The 22,545-nt window shown below is 38.6% G+C and overlaps 1 protein-coding gene across 2 annotated transcripts in view; it reads right to left on the bottom strand.

Moving 5' to 3' along the window:
- COMMD10 (COMM domain containing 10) overlaps positions 1-22,545 on the bottom strand; it is a 100,668-nt gene that overhangs the window by 9,287 nt on the left and 68,836 nt on the right. Inside the window, exon 6 of one of the 2 annotated variants that reach the window (XM_052701365.1) lies at positions 14,495-14,904. The exons of the other annotated variant lie outside the window; for it this stretch is intronic. Coding sequence (XP_052557325.1) covers positions 14,845-14,904 — 60 coding nt within the window. The 3' untranslated portion in view covers positions 14,495-14,844. Of the gene's footprint in view, positions 1-14,494; positions 14,905-22,545 lie in introns of those variants that run through there. 2 annotated transcript variants of the gene reach the window in all.

Below are 22,545 nucleotides of genomic sequence, written 5' to 3'. Positions count from 1 at the left end.
AAACTTAGGCTTGTAGACTTGTCATTTCTACGCAGAGATTATATGAAAGAAATTCTTCTACAAAAACACCACAGTAAACTCAAACGTATTTTGGGGAAAACAGGTGTTATGCGTATCAGTGCAATCTCATCACAAAAGTCTTTTTCCTGGTACGTCCCTTTCTGCTCTAGGAATGAAAAATGGCTCATGGAAGATGTGTGGAAAGTTTGACTTCCTTCTGTCTGCTCTGTATTTTATATATATACCCTCAGATGTTTTTCCCTTTTTTGGAGATCATATGTATGTCTATATTATATAGTAGTCTTCGCCTAGGATTAATCACTGGGCAGCATAAAGCATCTGTTTGCACAAACGTATGGCTGTAATTTCAGGATTCAAGAGAAACATAAGAAGGTATATTTGCCAAATATTATATCCGAGAAAAGATGTATTTAAAAACTGTTGTTTTCTTCCATTAATGGAAAAAACAGCCTTTGGAAAGACACGCCCTCACTGATGGATATTGCTTAGACAGTGTCAAGTTTGGAACAACCAGAATAGAATTCTCTTATTTATTCAGAACTCTGCTTTCACCATTATCTCTTTTTATTCCTGAGAATTCCTGAGAAGAAATTATTTGCTCTATTATTCCGCTGCATAACTTACCACAGAAATAAAGGCATACAAACATATTTTCACGATCACTGCAAGGAAAACAGTGTAGATTAAGTGCAGTGCTAGTCTAACATTACCACCTGAAGACTTAGATTAGAGACTCCAAAAACGACAGCTGCAACCCGGAGAAGTATTTGAGGACAATGAAGGTCAGCCTCAGAGCATCAACTGCAGATCGAGATAGACTTGATGGTGTATAGATATATGACAGCCAAAACTTCTACATCAAGGAGAGCAGCTCAGCATTGCAGACTGCATTGTTTGCTGGTAGCTGGCATGATTAACAACGAGGTTCTGAACTCTCACGTTCATAACAGACACGCTTCTAATGATGGGCATGAAAAAAGCTGGACTTAGTGAAAGCTCATACTCTGATCCAAACTGCTCAGTGACCTGCCCACAAGCCTGTGTCCGTGAGAGGAAGCTTACATTACTGTGCTCTGTATCCACTTCTACAGCAATCTCTCTGAGGGAGATTTTATATGGTATAACCATTCAGATGAGGATCATCTAAGAAGGCTTTAGACGAATGGAGGAAGCTGCTATCTTTCAGTAGTGTCAGCTCCTAAGCCTACCTGGTTCAACAAGATACTGCAGCATTGCATTGTTTTACCACAAAAGCCTTTCTTCACCACCAGAAAATCTAAAAGTATCTATTGTTTGTATTGAGGAACATGAAAAGAGGCCAGATAAAAGGAACTGGCAGCCAGAAGAAGGATCTAAGAAAACACAGACTCATGTGAAATCAGTGCAATGGATGTGAAAATACCCTTCCCGAAAAGCCTGCTTAAACACCTTCAAAACGTCAAGATTAGACAATTTGTACATTAATTCTTTTGTATGGAATGGATCACTTAGACTGTCACTAATATGGATCTTGTTAGGTAGTGAAATAAAGACAAAACACTTTCTGCTGCTGCTGTTCTGCTAAAAGCACATTTGTGGCTGCCAGCAAGCAGATCTCTGATCTCCCAGCCATTTATGCTGGGAGAAGCACCGAAACCTCAGCTGCTGACTGGGGAGAAAAGCCATTCAGGGCAGGGATGCTAACTACCAGCCTCATCCTCCAGAGGATCACAAACAGACCTCTCAGAGAATGGCACTGCTTGAAAAGTGATGCATTTTTTGTGTTATGAAGTCAGGCAGTATTTTCACTGCACTCTGAGAAATAAAGCAGCGTAGTTAGTTCTATGAAACAAGGTACATGAGCAGGGGGCTGCAGGGGAAGTCTCTGTGAGCAGAGCCCAGCACTGCCCTGTCTCAGGACAGACCAGGTCCAGAGGCTCCAAAAGGGACCCACCACCATCAGCACTGAGCTGTGAGTGATGCTGGATGCTGGGAGAGCAAACTGAGGGAAGGGAAAACCTCTGCACTACAGCAGCTGGGAAAGTGCAGCGTGGAACGTGAGAGGGAGAAGCCCTGCAGGCACCAAGGGCAGAGCAGGAGGGCAGGAAGTGCTGCAGGCATGGAGCAGCCCTGCAGCCCAGGACAGGCTCATGCAGGAGCAGGCTGTCCTGTGCAGCTCATGGGCACCGTGCAGAGCAGATCTCCATGGTGCAGCATTGGATGCAGGCTGGAGGAGTCCTTTGCATTGCATTTTCTCCCTCTTTTTCAATGACAAGAACAGAAAGAGCACTGTGGTGGAGGTGCCCTTTGCTGTGAAACTACCTCAAGTGATGTCGCATTTTGCAGTTGTAGTCAAAATTAAGAAGTAAATACATGACTCCTCATCAATATCTCTTGCCGCAATCAGCCAAGCAGTGCCTTGAATGTGGGCTGTGTGCTGACATCAGAGTGGGGTCAGACATGGCCGTCTGCAGCAGGTGACACAAGCTAACACCAGCATTTCTTAAGCCACAAGAAATTTAGAAACTGGAAGAGATCTTTAGCCTTTAACAGACAACTTAGGTACAAAAGTTTCTCTTTTCCACAGAAGATGATATTATACATGATATGATACATGATATGAAACAATATGAGGGCTGCCCCAAAAGTCATGCCTCCCGTTTTATGTTGGCCCATGACATCAGAGGCAGATGTTGGTGGTATGGCAGTAGTAGTTGAACTTTCCTGCCAATATTGCTTTACATTTTGTTGCCACGTGGCAGATGGCAGCAGAGGGGCAGCCTCACAGAATGGCATCCGACATGGAAGATGCAGATGAAGCAAAGGTGTGGAGGTTTTCCTCCACGCAGAAAAAATGGCACCCACTGACATTCATCAATGCTTGCTGGACGTCCATGGAGACCAAAAGGTGGATGTGAGCACAGGACAGTGGTGAATGCTATGTTCAGAAGTGACAGTGATGTGAAGGACAAGCAATGTTCCGGATGGCTATGCAGGCTCCTGTTCATCAGAGGCAAAAATGCATGGTTAGTGGTGGTGACTATGTTGATAAACAGTGTTTTGTAGCTGAGAATTTGATCCACCAAATAGCTTTTATTCTGCTCTTTGCAATGTAAATGACATGGAAATAAACAGGAGGCTTTATTTTCAGAACAACCTAAGTATAATGACAGAACGGTCTTCTCTGATTATGGCTCTAAAATCAAGACTCATTTTTTATTAATGGCAGCTTGGAAATAATAAACATTGATGTTTTGCTTTCTTTTCTCTGCAGCATAACAGACCACAATGGAAGATGCTGTGATTGTTCCACTGGACAACAAGGAAACAAACACTTCATCATAAAACAATCCACCAAAAAAAAACCTCTTTTCCAGTCTGTCACTAAGATTTACAGGTGGCTTAAGCAGCAAAAATTTGCAGTTTGGATTTCATGCAATCAAATTTCATTACTTCATCACTTTTCCGAAAAATTATTAGTAGCTTGATACAGTGGTGTGGTGTGAATTCTTACTGCTTACAAAGAAAACTGGACAGGCTACTATGGATAGAAAGTAGTCCAAGTGCTTTGTAAGTGTTTCCACATACACTGAAGATTAAATCAAACCAGTAACCAATGTTTCTTTCAAAGCCAGAATACTAATATAAATACAGAGGGATTACCCTCTCTGGAAAGAAAGAAAAAAGTTTTGGCTAACATAAGCAATTTGAAAGAGGGTATTAAATTCTTTTTTATTTTCATCATGTCTCTGTGCTATTGAATTACAGCTCATACAGATTACCTTAAACTGTGTCGAGCAGTATGAGAAATATTGCACAAGGTCTGGATTATTCTATAGATGGCTGGAGCACAAAACTCAGGCTGGCTGCAAAGGTCTCGGTGAATATAAAGCCAAGATATTTTTCATATTTTTCTCTTAAAACAAACCTATTTAACTCCAAACTAATTAGACCCTGTCCCTTTGCAGGCAACGCTGCATGACACACAACTGGAAAGACAAAGCAAGGAATAAAAACCGATGTTATACAGTGCAACCTCCTCACAAGCACAGAAGTGAGATTAATATTTAAACAAGACTTTCACTTTTTTTAACACGACTTTCTAAGATGGAAACGTGCTACAGGGCAGCTTGCAAATGCTATTTTGCCTTTAAGAAGGACTTTATAAAATGATGTTTAAAGTTGTGCGTAAGATAATATGTCACTCAAGAACAATGAAAGCTTACGTCTTGGTTAAAGACTTGCTGCACTGATTATAGCATGGTTTAAAAGTATAACATATGGGCTAGTCTTTAATAGCTACACTTGTAATTTAAGAAGTTAAGAAACATTTTAAACAACGTTTTCATATTTTTCTTACCTGCCCCTTTAAAATGGGGAAAATGCTAAGACTGTGTCTGCTGACTGCAAGAGGTTTTGAATTTAAAAGAAAAATATAAAAACAAGGGAAATAAATGTCCTTGAAATACAAGCTACTATGAAATTTAACATGACTTTTCTCCTCCTTTTTGTGAAGAGGTGGTTTCTAATATAAACATCTTCTTTACACAGGATTTAACAGAGAAAACTGCAGTGCTTGTGCTAAAATACTCTGATCAGATTAAACTGATGTGAATCAATACTGATATAGCTTGTTTCTAATACTGACTTTCAATTTTAAGTCTAAAAAAGCTGCACTTCTTTCTTTTTAGGGCATAAGTAAGGTGCTAGTAAAAGGGAAAAGGAACAAGAATTCTATGCAGATATGGCAGGAAAACAGAAAATTAATTTCAACTGTGACACAACACAGTTTTATAAGTACGCAGTTTTATATGTATAAGGACAGTTTTTATATGCAATAGGAAGTTTACCTTAAATGAACAAAAAAGAATACGATGGTGAAGGGAACGGCTTCTTCCCCACTGGCTAAATGGCAGGCATCAAGTCCAGCCTTTATTTATACAACAGAAGAAAATCTCCAACAGTGCCAGGGAAAATCTTCTATCTCAGCCCCACAGTAAGTCTTCCATTACTCTGGGATGTTATAGTCATTCAAATCATCGTATGTGTATGTATGCACAGTAAATTGCTTTGTCTTTCTTCTTCGTGATTCATAAGCTCTTTTCTCTAAAGCGACTGTCTGTTCTTTTGCACTTTTTTTCCTAAGGAAAGTGAGAAAGTAAGGGAGACTGAACTAGCTCAAGTTCACTTTAGGCATACATCAGGAGACAAAACAGATATTGAAAAGCTAAAATTCTTCCTCTTCACTTAGTGCAACGCACTAAAAAGTCATTTTCAAGGTAAGCGATCCTTTATTTTGTCAGTCAGGTATCAGCAGCTTATCACGTAAAAGCAACCATACCTTATCACATGGGCTGCACACCGAAAATTCAGATGAGCAGTCAAAACTGACACATTATCCACTGGGGAAGAGAGGGCAAGAGGGAGATAATTGTTTCATAATTTATTAAAACATCTATACCCTCAAATACTTCAAAATGATGCATCTCACATAGGGCATTTACACCTCTTTTAGTTGTGTACCTTCCTCTCCCTTTGCTGGTCTGCAACGTCACAGGTATGGATGAATAGACTCTTTACAACTACAGTGTCTGCTTGAGTGGCAGTGCTGAGCTGAGGCTGCAAAGCCTTGAAACATTCATACCACCTCTCTTTGCTGCTCTGCCAGTTGCAGGTATTGGGACTTAACACAAACATTGGATCACGTGGCTTGCCCTTCACCTACAAGCAAAATTTATCCTAAAAGAGAAAAACTTACCTTCTCCTTTGAGTAATTATATAGAGATTGACAAACCAGTCACATACTGCTTAAGCTGGCCAGGTACCTTGGCTGAAATCTAATGTGACAGCATTCTTCAGAAAAAGCAAATTAAGAGGAACTCTATTGTCCTACTTGTGAATAAAAGAATTAACAGTTAAATACATACTCAAAGGGAGATGCCATGAGTTTTCAAGAATGGGAAGAGTGACTGCAGAACACTGAAGAGTTCTATAGCCCTGTGCAGAGGAATGAATTAGCTAATTTGCTCTCCACTTGCTTTAATGAGAACAAATAGTCTAATATGCTTGGAATCATTAATTTTAAAGGATTAACGCATCACTGCACAGGGAAATCACTTCTATTTGGACTCGTTTGTTTATCTTATAAATAAGCAGATAAACCAGCTAGAAATCTGTTTGTGAGGCAAAAGCAGGGTGGGATCACTGGGTCTTTAAGGAAAGCGCAGTTCCAACAGTTAAATCAACAGCTGGTAATCCAGCTCTCAAGCTGGTGAATGCTGTACTTCAGTTTTGGTGGTACTGGTTTTGCAAAAGCAGAAATCTACAGAGATTTAAAATACAAAGTGCCAGAACACAGCCTGATACTTCAAGATGGGGCAACAACTGAACAAGTTGCATCTCTGTATCAGTAAGAACTTGAGTAAAAATACAAAGCATTTTGTGTTTCAGTGTTTCTCCAGGAATTGTTCAAACCTTCTGTATTGACAGCTTGAAATGCTGAAGCAAACTAATCACAGTGCAAGACCTGCAAGCCTTTCAACCACTGCTACATTTGGTGCAGGCATGAATGAAACTTTAGGATCCTGCACAACTGGAATGCATGTACATGCCTTTTTTTCCTGGGGATATCTTTTCTTCTAAACTTCTGAGATCTACCCTTCAATGGTTCCACATGCAAGAAAAGACTTTTTATCTTAAAACATCTCATCATATGAACAAAGGATGTAAGACGCTTCAAAAGTAATGCCTCCCATCTATTTCCATGGAAACTACAGTAGATACAGAGAGAGCATCAAATGAACATCGTTTGATAAATTCTCAGCTACAGGACACCATTTATCAACATAATTACTTCCACTAGCTATGCACAGTGCTATCCACTAGCTGCAACAGGTGATTTTAGTTTTACCTTGTCAAACATTGTGGATCTTACCTCCTTATAGAGCTTACCTCACACACAGAGTGACTCTGGGTAATAAGTAATCACTATCCTTTAGCCAAAGACTTGGTGAGGAATAAAATTTCAGCCCATCCACGAGGACTGTGTTTCTTTGCATATTTTTTGCAGGGACTGGATCCAAAGATCTAAAACCTCTGGAAGATGGTGATGACATATTTTAGGAATCCACTTTTTTCACTGATAAAAGACGTGGAATTGGATGCACAGGCAAGTGTAGAAACAGCAGCCAACAAGATTACCTATATGACTTGCTAGAAGGACAGTGAAATTCACACGTGACAAGGCTGCTGAATCAACTGCCAATCTAGAGATCCAAAGACTTCACTGACAGTTTGATTGCCTACCATGAACAGCTTAAAAGTGCTGCAGCTGGAGTTCTGATTAACGATTTTTAAACAGTGCAAGAGGTATTTCAAAGAGCACAAAACATCCATAAATGGCAAGACAGGACTGAATAGAGAGAGAGTCAAGAGCTGTTGGAGAAAAAAAGATTGCTGCTATTAGTCAGTTATGTCTCCAGGCACCATTCAGAGCATCACCTAGCTCTTGGACTCCTGCTGTAGGATCAAAATGCAATAGTCACATAAACAGGATGTGCTAGATTCCCATCAACTGATAAAAACTGTGTAAAATACAGTTGGTAGGCTCACTTTGCACCATAGTTGCATGGTCCATTCTCTCAGAAGAAAGCCAGAATATATGTAAAAAGATTGCTACTGTATTAGTTACATATAATGTGAAGGAATTGCAAGTGCTTAGCCAAAATTATTACTTTTTTCTGTGAAATCTTGCCTGGATGCCATGGCATAATCTAAACAGTAAAACCATGCTATCAGATCTAATTTCTTTTTCAGATACCGACTGAGCATGAATTCTTTATAGATGAATTAAAAATACAATCTGCAAACAGGTATTTGGTGATACAAAGAGGCTGCGACAAAACAAGAAGCTGGAGAGGTGAAGCTCAGCATCAAAACGAATCTATAAATCATCATGCTGAAAACTCTTACCCAAAAGCTCCCTGAAAAATCCTTCACCATTCTGAAGCCCTACCAGAAGGAGTCTCACAGGGCATTATTCTGATGGCAATCATAAACATTATTAGAAAGTACTGCATTTTCTACGCTTCTGCTAAAAGGCAGCGTGGCATCATCTCCTTAGTATTTGTACCATCCTGTGTAATTTGAGTGCATTTTACAAGCAGTATGTTTTCACAAAACAAGACAAATTAAACACTGACAGAGGTGCATATTCAAAACTCATGGAATGAAAAATGAAATTATGCTTAAACTGCAATTAAGATTATGATCATTCATATCACCTAAGGAAATTAATGAAAGACAATTTACACTGATTGCTTCATAAAATCTCAGAATCCTGAATTTTTTTTTAAGTGCTTCTTGGTTACTGACTACAAACAGCTCTTAAACTCCTTCCAGCTGACTGACTGCAGTTGACAATACAATATATAGCAGTAATTTTGGAACAAAATATTGCTTTGCCATAAGCACTCTCAATTCCTTACTGACCACAGTGGTTTAAACATGCCATGGTCTTACAGACTACAAAATGCATGGGGATCAACTGTGACTTGAGGATTACAAAGAAAGCGATTTTTTAACACAAATCTATCCAAATGTCAATATAGACCTTGAAAAAGAAATACGTCAGGATCAGGAGAGTGCAGAAATGGCTGCTGATCAGCCCTGCTGTCACTCTATGATCTAGGAGACAAGACGAAAAGACAGTCTGGCCATAAGCCCTGTAATTCTCAAGTTGGTGGTACCTGAGTTTCAATAAAGGCCTGTCCAAATGTTTCTAAAGTGTTATACTGGCAGCTGTAAGCCAAAACCCACAGAATTTAGGAGGGGAAAAACAACAAAAAAATGAATAATTCATCAGTCAGGGACCTACATCCACAGTATAAGGAGGAGAATAACAGCAGTGATAAAGCCAAATGATTACTTTCTACTGCTGGTCTTTCAAGTTGGGTCACATGAGACTGCAACTAGAAAATTAAAGAATAATATAAAAAATCATTATGTCTGTTAGGGATTTGTTGAAGGGATTAGGAGTGCAGATAGTGCTCTCCTTGATCCTCCTGGTTGGAGACTGGGATCTGGGCAGGAGGAGAAAGGACCAGTACAATGAATGGCTGTGTGGATGGTGGCATGCCCAGGGTTTTGCATTCCATGATCTAGGATTTTATAGGATATATCTTCGATAAAATGAGAACTTTGACTTCAGATGGAATGCATCAAGAGTTGTTGTGCTTGCAAGGTCTCACCTTGATGGGGGATTTCAACTACCTGGACACCTGCTGTTAAAATTACTACAAGCAATCCAGGAGACTTCTGGTGTCCATCAAGAATAACTTCCTGGTGCAGGTACTGGACAGACTAGCCAGAAACATTAGTGGACCTGATGCTTATAAATGCAGAGGAGATTATCAAAGCAGTTAAGCTGGGAGGCAGTCTGAGCTGTAGCGACCATGCACTGGTTGAGTTCATGATCTCAAACACTGTGGGCATACAAAGAATGTGGATTAAAAGAGCTACAAAGGTAGATGAAAAAAAGAGGATACGAAAAATACACATACTCAAATTTCCCCAAATCTTTGAGAATTTACCTATTATGTACTAACGTTGTCCACAGGTTCGTGCACCACCAACAGCATGGCATGACATTCGGCTGGCTATAAAGTCTGCTGTCACCTGTGATTCCCGCGTTCAGTTCTTCCCCTAAAAGATGAAATCAGCCTTGCATTCTGCTGATCGTTTCCGTCTTGATTCTCAATATCAAAAGCTGAAGTTTTAAAAACGGCATTTCTGAAAAAGCTCAGGAGAGTGTAAGGGTTATAATTTGCCTTGTACCTAATTTCATAACCACAAACTATGTTCTTTTTAATTAGAACTACAGAATGGCTTGGCTTGGAAGAGACATTAAATACCATCTAGTTCCAATTACCCTTCAGCCCCACTGCTGTAAGTAGGGACACCTTTGTCTAGACCAGGTTGCTCAAATTTCCACCTAATTTCCAACTTTCCATGCACCCGCAGCTGCTCTGGGCAATCTGTTCCACTGTTTCACTACTGTCCAACAAAAGAATTTAGAATGTAATCTAAACCTCCCTTCACAATCATAAAAACTGTCACAATCATAAAAACTGCCCCTGCCCCATCACTACGCTCTCTGATGACGAGCCCATCTTTCGTGTCAGCCCTGTGCTGAAAGACTTTAATGAGGTCTCCTGAGAACCCTGTCATCTACAGCCAACTCCCTCAACCCTTCCTCACAGGAGAGGGGCTCAAGCCCCCTGCTCACACCACTCTAACAGTTCTGCATCCTTCATGTGTTGGCGGTTCCAGGCTGGGATGCAGTACTCGAAGTAGGGTGTCACAGGGACAGAACAGACAGGTGAGAATTACCTCCCTTCATCTGCTGCTGGCCTTTCAGACTATAAGAAGACATCACCAGCTCATATTCAGGTTTTTGCCCTTTTCTACAAGGCTGCTCTCCATCCATCCATCCATCCATCCATCCATCCATCCATCCATCCATCCATCCATCCATCCATCCAGAAGTCTGGGAATGGTGCAACCCAAATGCAACACCTAGCACTTGGTCTTGTTGTATCCCATGAGGTTCTCATGAGCTAGTTCTGGTCATGGATGGCATCCCTTCCTTCTCTTGTGTCAGCTGCACCATTCAGCTTGGTACTGTCTCAAATATCCAGGGGTGCACTCAACCCCACTGTCAGTGTCATTTAAATGACACTCCAAATATAGGAGAAGCAGCTTGACTGCTATGATATTTTTATTTATTTTTGAGTCCAGCTGTGATACTTTTTACTTAACAGAAGATTTGAATTTCTACACTACCAAGACTCTCATTCCAAAAGAAAATATACAGATCACAAAGTAATGTTTTCCTCTGTCTATTCGCATACATCTGTGAAAAAAGCAATGTACAATATAAAAATATTTGTATCAAAGAATTAGAATTTTGAAATCTCATTTTAAAATATTACTCATTTTTCAAAAAGCCCAATTAATTTACAGATAATTTTAAGGAAACCTAGCTGTCCATTTCAAAAGCTTATTAATATCTTTGCCCAGAATATTAAATCTTACACTGGCACAGAAGTACTGACACTTTATTCAATAGTGTACCATCTTGCTAGAGGGAAAATACAGAGTAGCTCTTTCACAACCCCTATTAAAAATGTATGACGTATTTTTTTGTTTTAGAAAAATTATTTTTTTAATCCATAACCCTTAAATGTCACGCACACCAAAACCAATGTGCATTCTAAACAAAGCAGGTCGGAAACAAGCAGCATATATTAATAACAATTAGGTTATTAGCATGGAATCAGAACACTAGTCTTAACACGAAGAGCTCACGTGTCTGTAAAGCTAGATAACTGACAATATGCATCTTCTCAGCAGGCAAACCTTTTGTCCCAAACTACTTTTATGAAAACGGTGATGCACATATTTTATGAAGGCATGAGAATGCAAGTAAGTGGTGTTATTTTAAAAAGAAGTACTTGCATTTGTTTTTCTCAAAGAGAAGTGACAAAAGCAAGAAAAATAGATTAAATGGGAAAAGGTGATTGAGGAAACTTGAGACACAGAATGCAACTTCCTGCGTTACAGAGGACTTTGCAAGACTTCAGAGAACTAGAGCATCCCCCTGGCATCTCTAATATTGCCAAGGAACTCAGAGATACAACCTTGGAGAAGGAAGCCATACCACAAAATCAAAGCTTCTGGAAAACAAAAAACATAGGTGTATTTCCTAGACTTCACTCCTAATGAAATTCCCCTTAAAAATTTTTCATCAAACTTGAAAGTATCTAAATGCTCTAGAAAACTTTGCCGGTTTTTAGAAATTATCAATTTATCTAAATGCATTACAGAAAGAATCTGTGCATGCATGTCTGTATTACTGATAGAACAAACTTGTAGGAAATACTAACTTGTCATGATAATTTTTGTTTAGAATTAAAGTAATAGATCAAACTGGCCCAGCTTATGTCTACCACAAAACCTGACTAATTCAAAGCAATTCATGCAATGGGTGAAACACCAGTAAGTATGGAACAAGAAAGTGGAAATGAATGTATTTTAAAGTTTTCTTTAAAATATTACTAGCTTTCTGGATCCCAGTCTTCCCATTTCATATCCACATCCATTCAGATGTGTGTTATAGAGATACAAAATGAAGGGCTGTGGCAGAATATGTCCAGTGTAGATGGTGTTCCTCTAACTTGAATAAAAGTAAAGAAGTAAAATTAACTTGCAGATCACCATATACTGAAATTATTACTCTTCAGAAAAATTTATTTTTCAGGTTTCTTCTTTATGTTAATTTCCACCAAACGCTTTGTTATACTCTGATTGGGTTTCTTGAGCCTCATGTTTGTTTATCTACTTAGTAACAATCAGCAGGCTTCTTTCCATACGTTCCCCCATTTTTCCTTAAATTCACACAGAATTTTTGCATTCGTATTGTTTGGCAGTTCTTTCCAAAGGATTATCACATCTTACATGAATGTATCAACACTTCTGACGGAAAGAATACATCCTCACAGATCAGCCTCCTTTAAAAAGTTAGTGTGACCCAACGATGGTTGTATTCCTATCTATGTCTTCCTTCCATCCATTAACTGTCACTGTCATACTGCTGTCTAATTGAAGGGAACATAATAAGCTTGGTTATACCACCCTTTATCCACTCCACACTGGAAAAACATACGCTTTATCATGCAGTAATAAAGCATTTGCTTGAACTACCAAATCATCTTGTTCATTAGTTCAGTTTTTCTCCATTCTTGGTCCAGCTTCTCTTTACCAGTGAAGAAATACATTTTCTCTGTGTGTACGCACCACGATCTGAGACTCTTACTTTATTCTAGAAAGAAGATGCTAAACTCAAACAACAGCTTCAAATACATTACGGAATGGAAGCAAATTTTGTTAAAGTATGAGTTCTGCCTTTCAGTTGTCAACAACATACAGTTAAGAATCAAATCTTGATTCTGAAAAAACAGTGAGCCATATTTATGCGTTCCTTGCAGTATTTATAGTGATCGGTATGAAAGGAACAGACCTCCTGCTTGCCATCCTGCAATCATCCATAATTTTCTTCGTTTTTTTTTTCCAACACATTCATTTTTGCATTTTCATTCCAAAATCTCAGGAACTCTTTTTTAATAAAAAGTTGTTGTCTCCACTGAGATTTCAGAACACTGACTGAATTAAACATATCTACACAATGCAGAAATATGATTCAATTATTTTCTTCAGAATATGAACATACTGTCACATCGCATTCCAAATGTAAGAAATAATGAAAACAACCCATTTTTCTACCTAGTAATAAACAACAATGTATCAATCATTAACTGTTAACAGAAGTACTACTACTATGTAAAAAATATTACATTTAAATAGCAGCAGGAGTAACTACCACAAGTCACAGATGGCAAAACGACGTTTTTTATTTTTTCTCTTCTCTGCAAAATGCCTTCTCCTTTTCTATACAGTAAGACATTCTCCCTTCCTTGTGCCAAAACCTTGTGCAAGGTTATCACTTCAATGTATGTTTCATCTCTTATTTCATAAAAATTTTTCTTTCCTAAAAATGTACTCTACTATAGAAACCTCCCAGAACCCTGCCCCAGAGGAAGATTCCACCTCAACATGTCTATACACACTTGAAAGCTCTGTATGTCTTGAGGTGACATCACATGAGAGTAATCAAAAAACAATTCCAATCCAGTCAAATCTGATAATAATAATAACCTCCAATGCAATAGTTGTCAACTGTGGGAGAGAATATGTTAAACAAACAGCTGACTTCTATGTACATGCTACTGGTTAGACCTGCACAACTCCACGTGGTTCAGCTGACTAACCAATCAGAATTATTCACTATCATTCAGAGCAGGATTAAGAACAGAAGAACGCCAAAGTGCTGGTAAAATGCAGATGTTACCTTCTCATCATTGCTTAGTTTTGCCTAATTATTACAAAGGGTAGGAAGCATTGTCACCTAGCTACCCCAGAACTGAATGAGCCACAGCGAAGAATAACTTTTAATCATCCAAATGTGTTAACTGTTTAAATACAGATTCATTTTGTTATTTTGAGGGTTTTACCTTTTTCTCTATCACAAGCAAGATTACGTGCAGTATTAAAGTTACGTGAAAATATCCAATTAATTAGGAAAAAAGACATTTTCATGTTCAATTAATGGAATTCCCCAATTTCAGTCTGCAGTTTTATGAACGTCACTCCAACTGACATCACTCCAAGTAACAACAAATCCTTGAAATACAGGCATGTATATGACACGTGTCCAATGCTTTCTTTATGTTAATAAAGAATAGTCATGGTCATTATTCACCTGGCATGAGAAAACAAAGATATGAATGACAGGAACACTATAAAAACATAATTTGCTCTTCTGACAGCTTTTATTGGCTTTACTGTCATATGACAATCTTAAGTCATAAATTAACATCCAATATTTAAGTCTGGTGCTCTGCAGGAGAGCATACTGTGTATGGCAAGAGCAAAAAAAGACCAGGAAGAGAAATAAAGGTCACACATACACTGCATATAGGGGAACAGTTAAGATGCTGAAAGTGGTTTTTCCTCCCCCAGCAACTTCTACAGCATTTTCAGAACCAGTATCTATACTTACACACGTTTGTGTGAGCAATAACAGCTCCCTAAATTTACACTGGCTCATGCACCTTAGGCTTACAACATTCAACAGGGTTCCAGCTGAAGATCTTGCCACAGCTCAGCTGTCTGTGTCACAGTCCGAAACACAGATTGCAGAAACCATCTCTGCTCTTAAACTTTTCTTCACCGGCAGCTTTGGGTGTTTTCCTGTTGTTTCTTTTTGTGTGTTTGTTTCATTTCTCTCTGCAGTGAGAAAGAAAGAAACCTGCTGACTGCACACATTGCTTTAGTCCTTGTGTACAGTAGTGGTTTACTACTTGGCAGCTCTGCACATTTACTGGCACTTGTGCTAGAAAGAACAGTTCAACATTTGGACGCTTTATGATTTCATAGCGCGTCTGCAGAGCTCATGCATAACACATTTGTTCAGAGATTCATCCAAATAAAAGGAACTGAACAAACAGCAATCTCTGTTGATGACATGGACATTGTCTGAGTTGGAAAATGTAGTATTCTCTGAAAAGTGAAGTAATTTTACCACTGTGTGGAGTATCTGTTCAGAATTCTACTGCTTCAAGCGTTTAGAAAGTCCAATGCTCAAAATCTTTGTAAATCTCATGCCCACAGAGCTGAGAAATACTATATTTACTCTTCCATATCCTCAGGCATGAAGCTGTGCAATGCATCTACAAAATGAAAGGGAATACAAATCGTAAGGGGCACTGAACACCCCTTCACCACATCTCTCGTGCAGTCCCACCAAACCTTGCATTCTGTACACAAGTGTACAGAAGAGTTACAGACACAAAAACAGGGAGAAATCAAACCCAATTAATGATTTAGGTGTTTGCAGATGGTTTTTATCAGCTCCACATTCTTTCACACTCAAGTTACTTAAAGCATAAATACACCAGCAGTTTAGGCACCAGAAAGACATAAAGCTGTTAGGCTAAAAGAACACTGGAACTAAACCAAATGGACATGAATTAGCCAAATATTCAGCTCAGATTCAAGTAAAGGTCCTAAATATTATGACAGTGAAGCCTGAAAGATGCTTCTAATCAAAGTAATGGGTGAAAAATCACAACCAATTTCATAATGAAGATCACAGGAGTTATGAAGGAACTGTATGACTTACCGATGTAACAAACATAAATTAATCAGTGGCCTAACAAATCACTTAGTTCTACATTCTTGTTATCTGAAGAATGATGCACCCAAAATTAGAAGCCACTTTTGAGTGAGTTATCAGTGGTAATATTAGAACAGAGCAAGTTTCACAAGCCTAAGAGAGTCCTAGTTTTTTAATGCATGCTAAATACAATATATATTAAAAATAGGCCATAAATCTAGTATACACTGGCAATTAAGCCCAGCTTATACCAAAAACCTCCCACGAGTCCTAACTGTGACTTTCAAGGCTCAAGAAGCAAACGACATCCTACGTGTCTTGGTCTCTGCCTACTGTTGGCAGCGTTGTTGGCAACGTGTTCCAACACTTCAGAAAGCTTTCAGCTCTAAACCCAGTTTATCTTTATCAGCAATACGCTCCTTAACTTCATCCGGTCGTCAGAATCTTAGGAGCAGCTTTGCACTATTGTGAGTAGTACATCAGATTGTGACTCGTTAACTTTGCATTCCTATGTTTGATAGTTTGTGAGGTAAAAATTAACTCTGCCCAGACCCTGAGTTTAGTGCAGTATCTCCTGGACTACTGGGTAGAACTCTTCTAGACCTCATTTTCAACCAAGCTTCCTACACCATGTTGACACAGTGATGTAATTAATATCTTCAGGGAATGCTCTGTGAACAGACATAGAGGTTGCTTCCCTGAACTACCTCTTTAAGTTTTTAAGAAGCAAAATATCTTCAGATGATTCATTCCCTACAGTCCGTATTGTTCTGTAAAATACTTGGAATATGTGTTCGTTGATCCATACTATACTTTCTCATTCTTTTAGACACAAAGGAAAACAAGCATTCAAAACTCCGAGAAGGAGTTTGATTTTATTCCTGTACTTGAACAAAGTCCCAAAAGGGCAGATCTGCAGCTAAATGAGCACAGGGAGAATATTTAATTCTGCTAACATCATAGGACTGATTTCCATACAAGAGAATAAAAATATCTTCAGTCAATTTTTGTCCAAATGAGAAATCTGCAGGCTTCATATCTGTTTCTGTAATATTTCATCTCTTACCACATACTGCTTATTTATCAAAAAGAACAAAAGCTTTCTTTATCCAGTCTTTTCTTTAAACGCACTCTTCTGATGTTTGTTTCAGATAAACAACAGATTCTAATTTTGGTTTACTTCTTGTATCTTCATTCTGAAACAGATATCTTAAGAATATTTAAACTGTACTGCCTAATTTAGGAGATCTTGTAAAAGAAATGTCCTTTCACACTTCAGTGACTGTATGTAACTAAACAATCTGCATTTGATTGAAAACAAGTTTGACTCTTTTTAACAAAAATTTGCTTAAATAGTAAGAGAAGTTTGCCATTCCTCAAAAATCACTTCACAAACTGAGGACTTGTTTGTAGCACGTTCTCATTTCAACAAGCAAACTTACAAAAAAAAAACCAACAACAACCTGACATGTTGTAATTTCTTCTTTGGTTTAGAAGAAAGAAGAGCTACACAGCAAACCATATGACAAAGCCTGCTTCTCATTTCTTGCTGGATGCACATTTGCACAGAGAACCATGGAGTGTATGTAGTAAAGTCACACATGAAGAAGGGCGAGCACTAGGAAAAATGAAATAAAAGGTACACTGCAAATTCATGCTAAGTTTATGGAAAAGACAACTTAGGTTCAAGCCTACCAATTTATTTTTAATAGCAAGGTGTGCCTTTAGAAATATTTTGATAGAAGCAGTGTTCCTCGGGCCAAGACAAACTAACACACTGTGGAACCATTAAGAGCAATACATAGATTATATACAACAGACACGGGCATTTATACTGAGATCAAGAAAAACAAAAAAGCAGAACGTATAAAATGTACATTGCAGATCTGACACAGAAGGTAAAAGCTGTGCCAGCATGTGACAACAACCCAGAAGTCCAAAAAGGCTCTTTGCATCCCGAAATTCATCCTGAAACACTTATTCTGTCCTGTGCGCTACCTGCAGTTGCTGGCGAATGTTTCACAACACAATAATTCATTTTCACTTTTATCTAGTTAAATTTTCAATACCATTATTCATTCTAAATCCAAGTCTACTGCACTGTTAATCAGCTGATGTGGGTGTTTATACAGTCACCTCAACTGCAACTCACAGGACAATGAATGACACTGTTATTAGAGCCCAGCATTTTCTCAGCACTAAAGGTTAAGGGACTTGCATAGAGATGGACAAAAAGAATGACGCAGGGCAGGAAGTGGGCCTCTGCTCTCTGGCTCCCTGCCACCTCTTCCTCCTACTAGGTTATCTTTCCTTCTTTCAAGATAAATCTGCTTTATAACTTTACAGCATTCGCTTTGCAAAACATCCACTTTGGGATCTGACATTTCCAAACAGAAATATCAGCCTTGAACAGACGGGAGGAGAAAGAGGGAGATAATCCCACGAGTGGCAATGTGATTGTTTTTCATTTGTTGACTGTCGGTGCACTTTGGGATACACCATTTAATTCACATTACACAAAGATAACAGTTGTGCTCAAGGTAATCATTGTGAAGAATCAGCCAAGGATGCATAGGGATCTTGTTTAGATTGAAAATAGGACTCATCTAGCTTTACAGCATACACAGATGCAGCACCAACTGCCTTTTTCTGGTATGCTAGTAATTAAAATACAAATAATTAATTCGTACTAAGTTCTAAACATGAAATAGTAATGGACAGCACTCTTTCCTTGACTGTATCAATTGCACCACTCACCGTGGTGTCATCAGCAGACTTACTGAGGGTGATTCAAACACAATGCTTAGGTCACTGATGAAGATGCTAAAGAGCACCAGTCTCAAGACTCTTCACACTACTTAAAGTTCCTTCTAATGGATCAAAAATCCCAAACCTGAATTTCTTGTGGACATCATGGTTGTTTCAGCTTCAAGATATAGTCTAGACTTCACCAGAAGGCCTCCTTAATTTTTTTTTCTTTTTCAGGCTGAAAGGCTTTAAATTTTTAAATTTTTAAAGCTGGCTAATACTGTTCCAGTGCAGCAACACTGTTACAAAATGCTGAATTTGATATTTCCTGCAGAAAAACCTAATTCTGAAAAAAGCTTAGGTAAAAACCTGCCTGCTTTTCTGGCAGCTCCTCTGCTTGCTTCCCTGGGTTCGAACACCACAAAAGACTACTGAGGTTTTCCAGCAGAAGTTTTCCAACAATCTGTCCAGACAGCTGCTGCAGAATCAAGACACCAACATTTTGTGTGCTTCCCAACCAACGCTATCCTTGGCCATGAAGACAACAGGGTTCCTACACTCCAGGTGTAACACAGCACCATCAGGGCCTCCTGGGAGCTTTGGCTTCACGTACCAGACTGCAGCCTGGTGGCCAGCCAGACCTTCATGGCTACCAGCCCTTCCAAGTGGCAGCTTGCCAAACATCTGCTCCTCTGTCACACAGGGCAAGGTACAAAGTCATCCAGGTTGCCTCAGAGTCTGATATGCACCTTGGCAAGAAACCAAAATCCCAATCTGTATGTGATTTTCCCATACCTAGCATTAGACCTGAGCAAGGCTTTGTTGTTGTTACAGTCCTCAGCCTCCCTGATGAAGACAAACAGGAAAATCAAGACAACTGCATTTTGTTGCAAAGGGCACTGCGCAGTAAGTAGCTGTTCTCACTGCTGGCGAGTTCTGCAAGTATATAACATGAATATGAAAGCTGCCATAAAATCTTTTGTTGTTGTTTTCATTCCCCTACTGGGACTTGATGTCCTACTCTACAATGCTGTGGGTTGAATCACAGCAGCAGTATTCCCAGTGGGACCAATGTGCCAATTAAAATTTGGCTGTAAACACAAAATCCAAACTATTTTTACTTCCACTACAGTTAAAATGCTTCCACTACAGTTAAAACCAAAAGGCTTCACTTGATGCACTGCATCCAGAAATCTTGAGCCCTATTGTTTGAAATATCCAGTAACCAGTACATTTGTAGGGTAAAATCTAAGAATCAATGAATAAACGGCTCTTCACAAAACAGTACACTATGTTAAGTATTATATAAAATAGACTAGACAGCAGGAAAAAAGCTACGTAAACAATTAATCTGTTGCAGTGTGAACAACATATGACCAGCTTTAAAAGAGCAGGAGAGTTATAATCTGAGCACAGTCAGTAACCAGGAAAAATAAAGTTTTCTTAAGTCAGCCTTGAAATGAAGCAAAAGTACACTGTGCTGAGGGTGGTGAGGTGTCCAGTAAGGAAGCATTTAAATAAGCAATTTGGCTAGAATTTGCACTCAATTGTGAAAATTTATGAAATTGAATTAAGCCGCTCAACAGCCCAAACTGGCTATAAACTGCTGAATATTTTTGCTGCATTAAAACTGTCTCCCCCATTTTCCATTCCTTCTCTTCTAAATGCATAAAATGGAAGAGAACATCCCCGTCTGCAGTTGGGAAAAAAAAAAAAAAAGGGAAAAAATAAAGGAAAGCATTGTGCAAAGTCACACTGGAACAGCATGCTCTGAATTGCTGGATTTCTACACGCTTTATGCCGTATGATCGATGGGACACAGACACACAGGAGTCTATGCACGGCTCATTCCACCTTCATTGAGACCTCTTTTTTTGGTTTGGCTCTTGAAGGTTTCCAATCCCAGATCCACTGGAGAGAAGAACCTTTGAAGAAGAAAAATAAAATTCTAACTAATCCCCAGAGAACTCACGCTCCTCCTGAAGTGGGAAGTCCACCAAAAAACTGTCTGGTGAAGCTCGTGGTGACCTTTGCTGCCTCGACCCTCCTCAAGCACTGAATTGCAAGGACAGTGAGGAAGCATGATGACATGTTCGAAGCACTTAGCTTGACAAAAGTAATTCTAATGAATTTCTACGCTATTTCATTTGTCAACAGAACAAAACAGTGTGCATCCTATCTCACGAGAAATGTTTTCTAAGATTATGAAGAAATTAATTTTTCTAATTAAAAATAGCATAGCAAAACTCTTCCACTTTACAACTCTGAGGACTGAAAACCTCCAGCTCATTAATTAAAATGCCTTGGCTCATTTTGTTGAAAAAAGCCTTCAGATTAGTGAATCCATGTAGAACTGACCATAACATTGAAGTTAGTGAAACAGAACTCAAGTCTGCACTGAGAAAAAGTGTTTCCTAAACATCTTATTATTTTTTTTTAAATGAAGATGCAAAAATACCCATCTGTGCAAACAGGAAATGCAGCGTGTTTTATTCTTTAAGGATCCTTGAATAAATCTGAAGCAACTTCTGATGACTTACCCTGCACTGACAGTACAGATTATTGCAGTGACTTAGAAGAATGTTCAAATTTAAACTTCCGAAACACATAATAATAAATATAAACAACACATAAAAATACTAAAAATAATACATTCAGACACTATTTTAAACAAAGTATGTTCTATTAATGCAATCCCCATGCTAGAGCTCCAGCAATCAGCAGATAAAAGACCAAGGGCATGATGTAGCACCCCTCAACAGATGCTCGTAAAATGTCTTATTTGAAATGCAGCAAATTGAATCAAGAAATGGGAATTAATATGATCTTAACTCAAGAGTACATAGATCATGAGGTAACTCAATTAAAATGTGAATAGAATTGTGTCAGAATGAAGTATAATGCCGAATAAACTTCCTTTGTTGTTCTGCTTAAATGAATTAAACTTTTGCCGACAGATTCGCCTACTGAGGCTCAGGAACTCTTTTTGAACATGTAATCCAAGACTGGATGACATATTTCTTTTGGATTTTTCATTTCAATTTTGAAAACATCTCAAAGTTAAAAAGCACTGAAGATGAAAATATTTCTATTAAACAACAGAAAAAAAAAAAAAAAAGGAAAGAAAACCTATACAATTTAATTATCTGAGAAGACAGAGCTTTTTAAAAGTAGGAAATATAACAAAGATTATCACTCCAATACAGAAAAGAGTACATCTCAGCATGCCTTTGTAAAAAGGTTTTTAAATTCACCAAAAGCTCCATCACTGTAAGTAAAACCTCAGAAGTTAATAGAAAGCATTGGCAAGCATAGTTCTCACAATAAGCCAGCAAAACACCATGGGTAAAGTAACACAAAATACTAAAGATTTTGAGACTACAGCTCTTCCAAAACATAACTCAATCAAGAACAGAAAACGAGCAGAGGAAGAGCATATCTAACACTCTGGAAAAAAGCAATCCAGAAGTTAACATTCAAACCCTTGCTATGCTTTGGCATCACCAAGTAGTAAAAAGTCAAGTTCAACGAAAGCATTCTTCCTGAATTGGCTGCCCTTAAGATTTCCCCTTAAGGCACCTCCATTGCTAATTCCTTCCTGGATGCTCCTCAATCTGGACTGCAGCTTGTTAGGACTTGCTGAGCCACACACACACAAATGAAGGGAATTTCAGTAGTTTTACACCAGGAACTGAAAGCTTTATGCAGAGAATCCTAGTGTCTTCTTTCAGGTTTACCTATGAGAAGCAAAGAAGCCAAAAACAGACTTCAAGTCTCGTAAGTTCCAGAGCTTAGACTATATGGTTCAAGTATGTCAGTGGTGTCTCTGATAGAGACTGTGCCTCTGACAGCCAGGCAATGAAAAATAACGTGCTTGTCACCCCCATATCATAGCCTTGGGTTATGAAATCAGAGAACTGTCAGCAGTCCCTGGGAAAAGGTCAGCAACAAGGGCTCACAAATAGGAGAATCTCTGCAATTAGTAGAGGTTGTCCATCTTTTGA

The sequence above is a fragment of the Tympanuchus pallidicinctus genome, unplaced genomic scaffold (assembly GCF_026119805.1).
Source record: "Tympanuchus pallidicinctus isolate F22 unplaced genomic scaffold, pur_lepc_1.0 scaffold4, whole genome shotgun sequence".
NCBI classification, from domain to species: Eukaryota; Metazoa; Chordata; class Aves; order Galliformes; family Phasianidae; genus Tympanuchus; species Tympanuchus pallidicinctus.
Note: the sequence above shows the minus strand (reverse complement) of the source record. Positions and strands in the feature narration are given on the sequence as shown.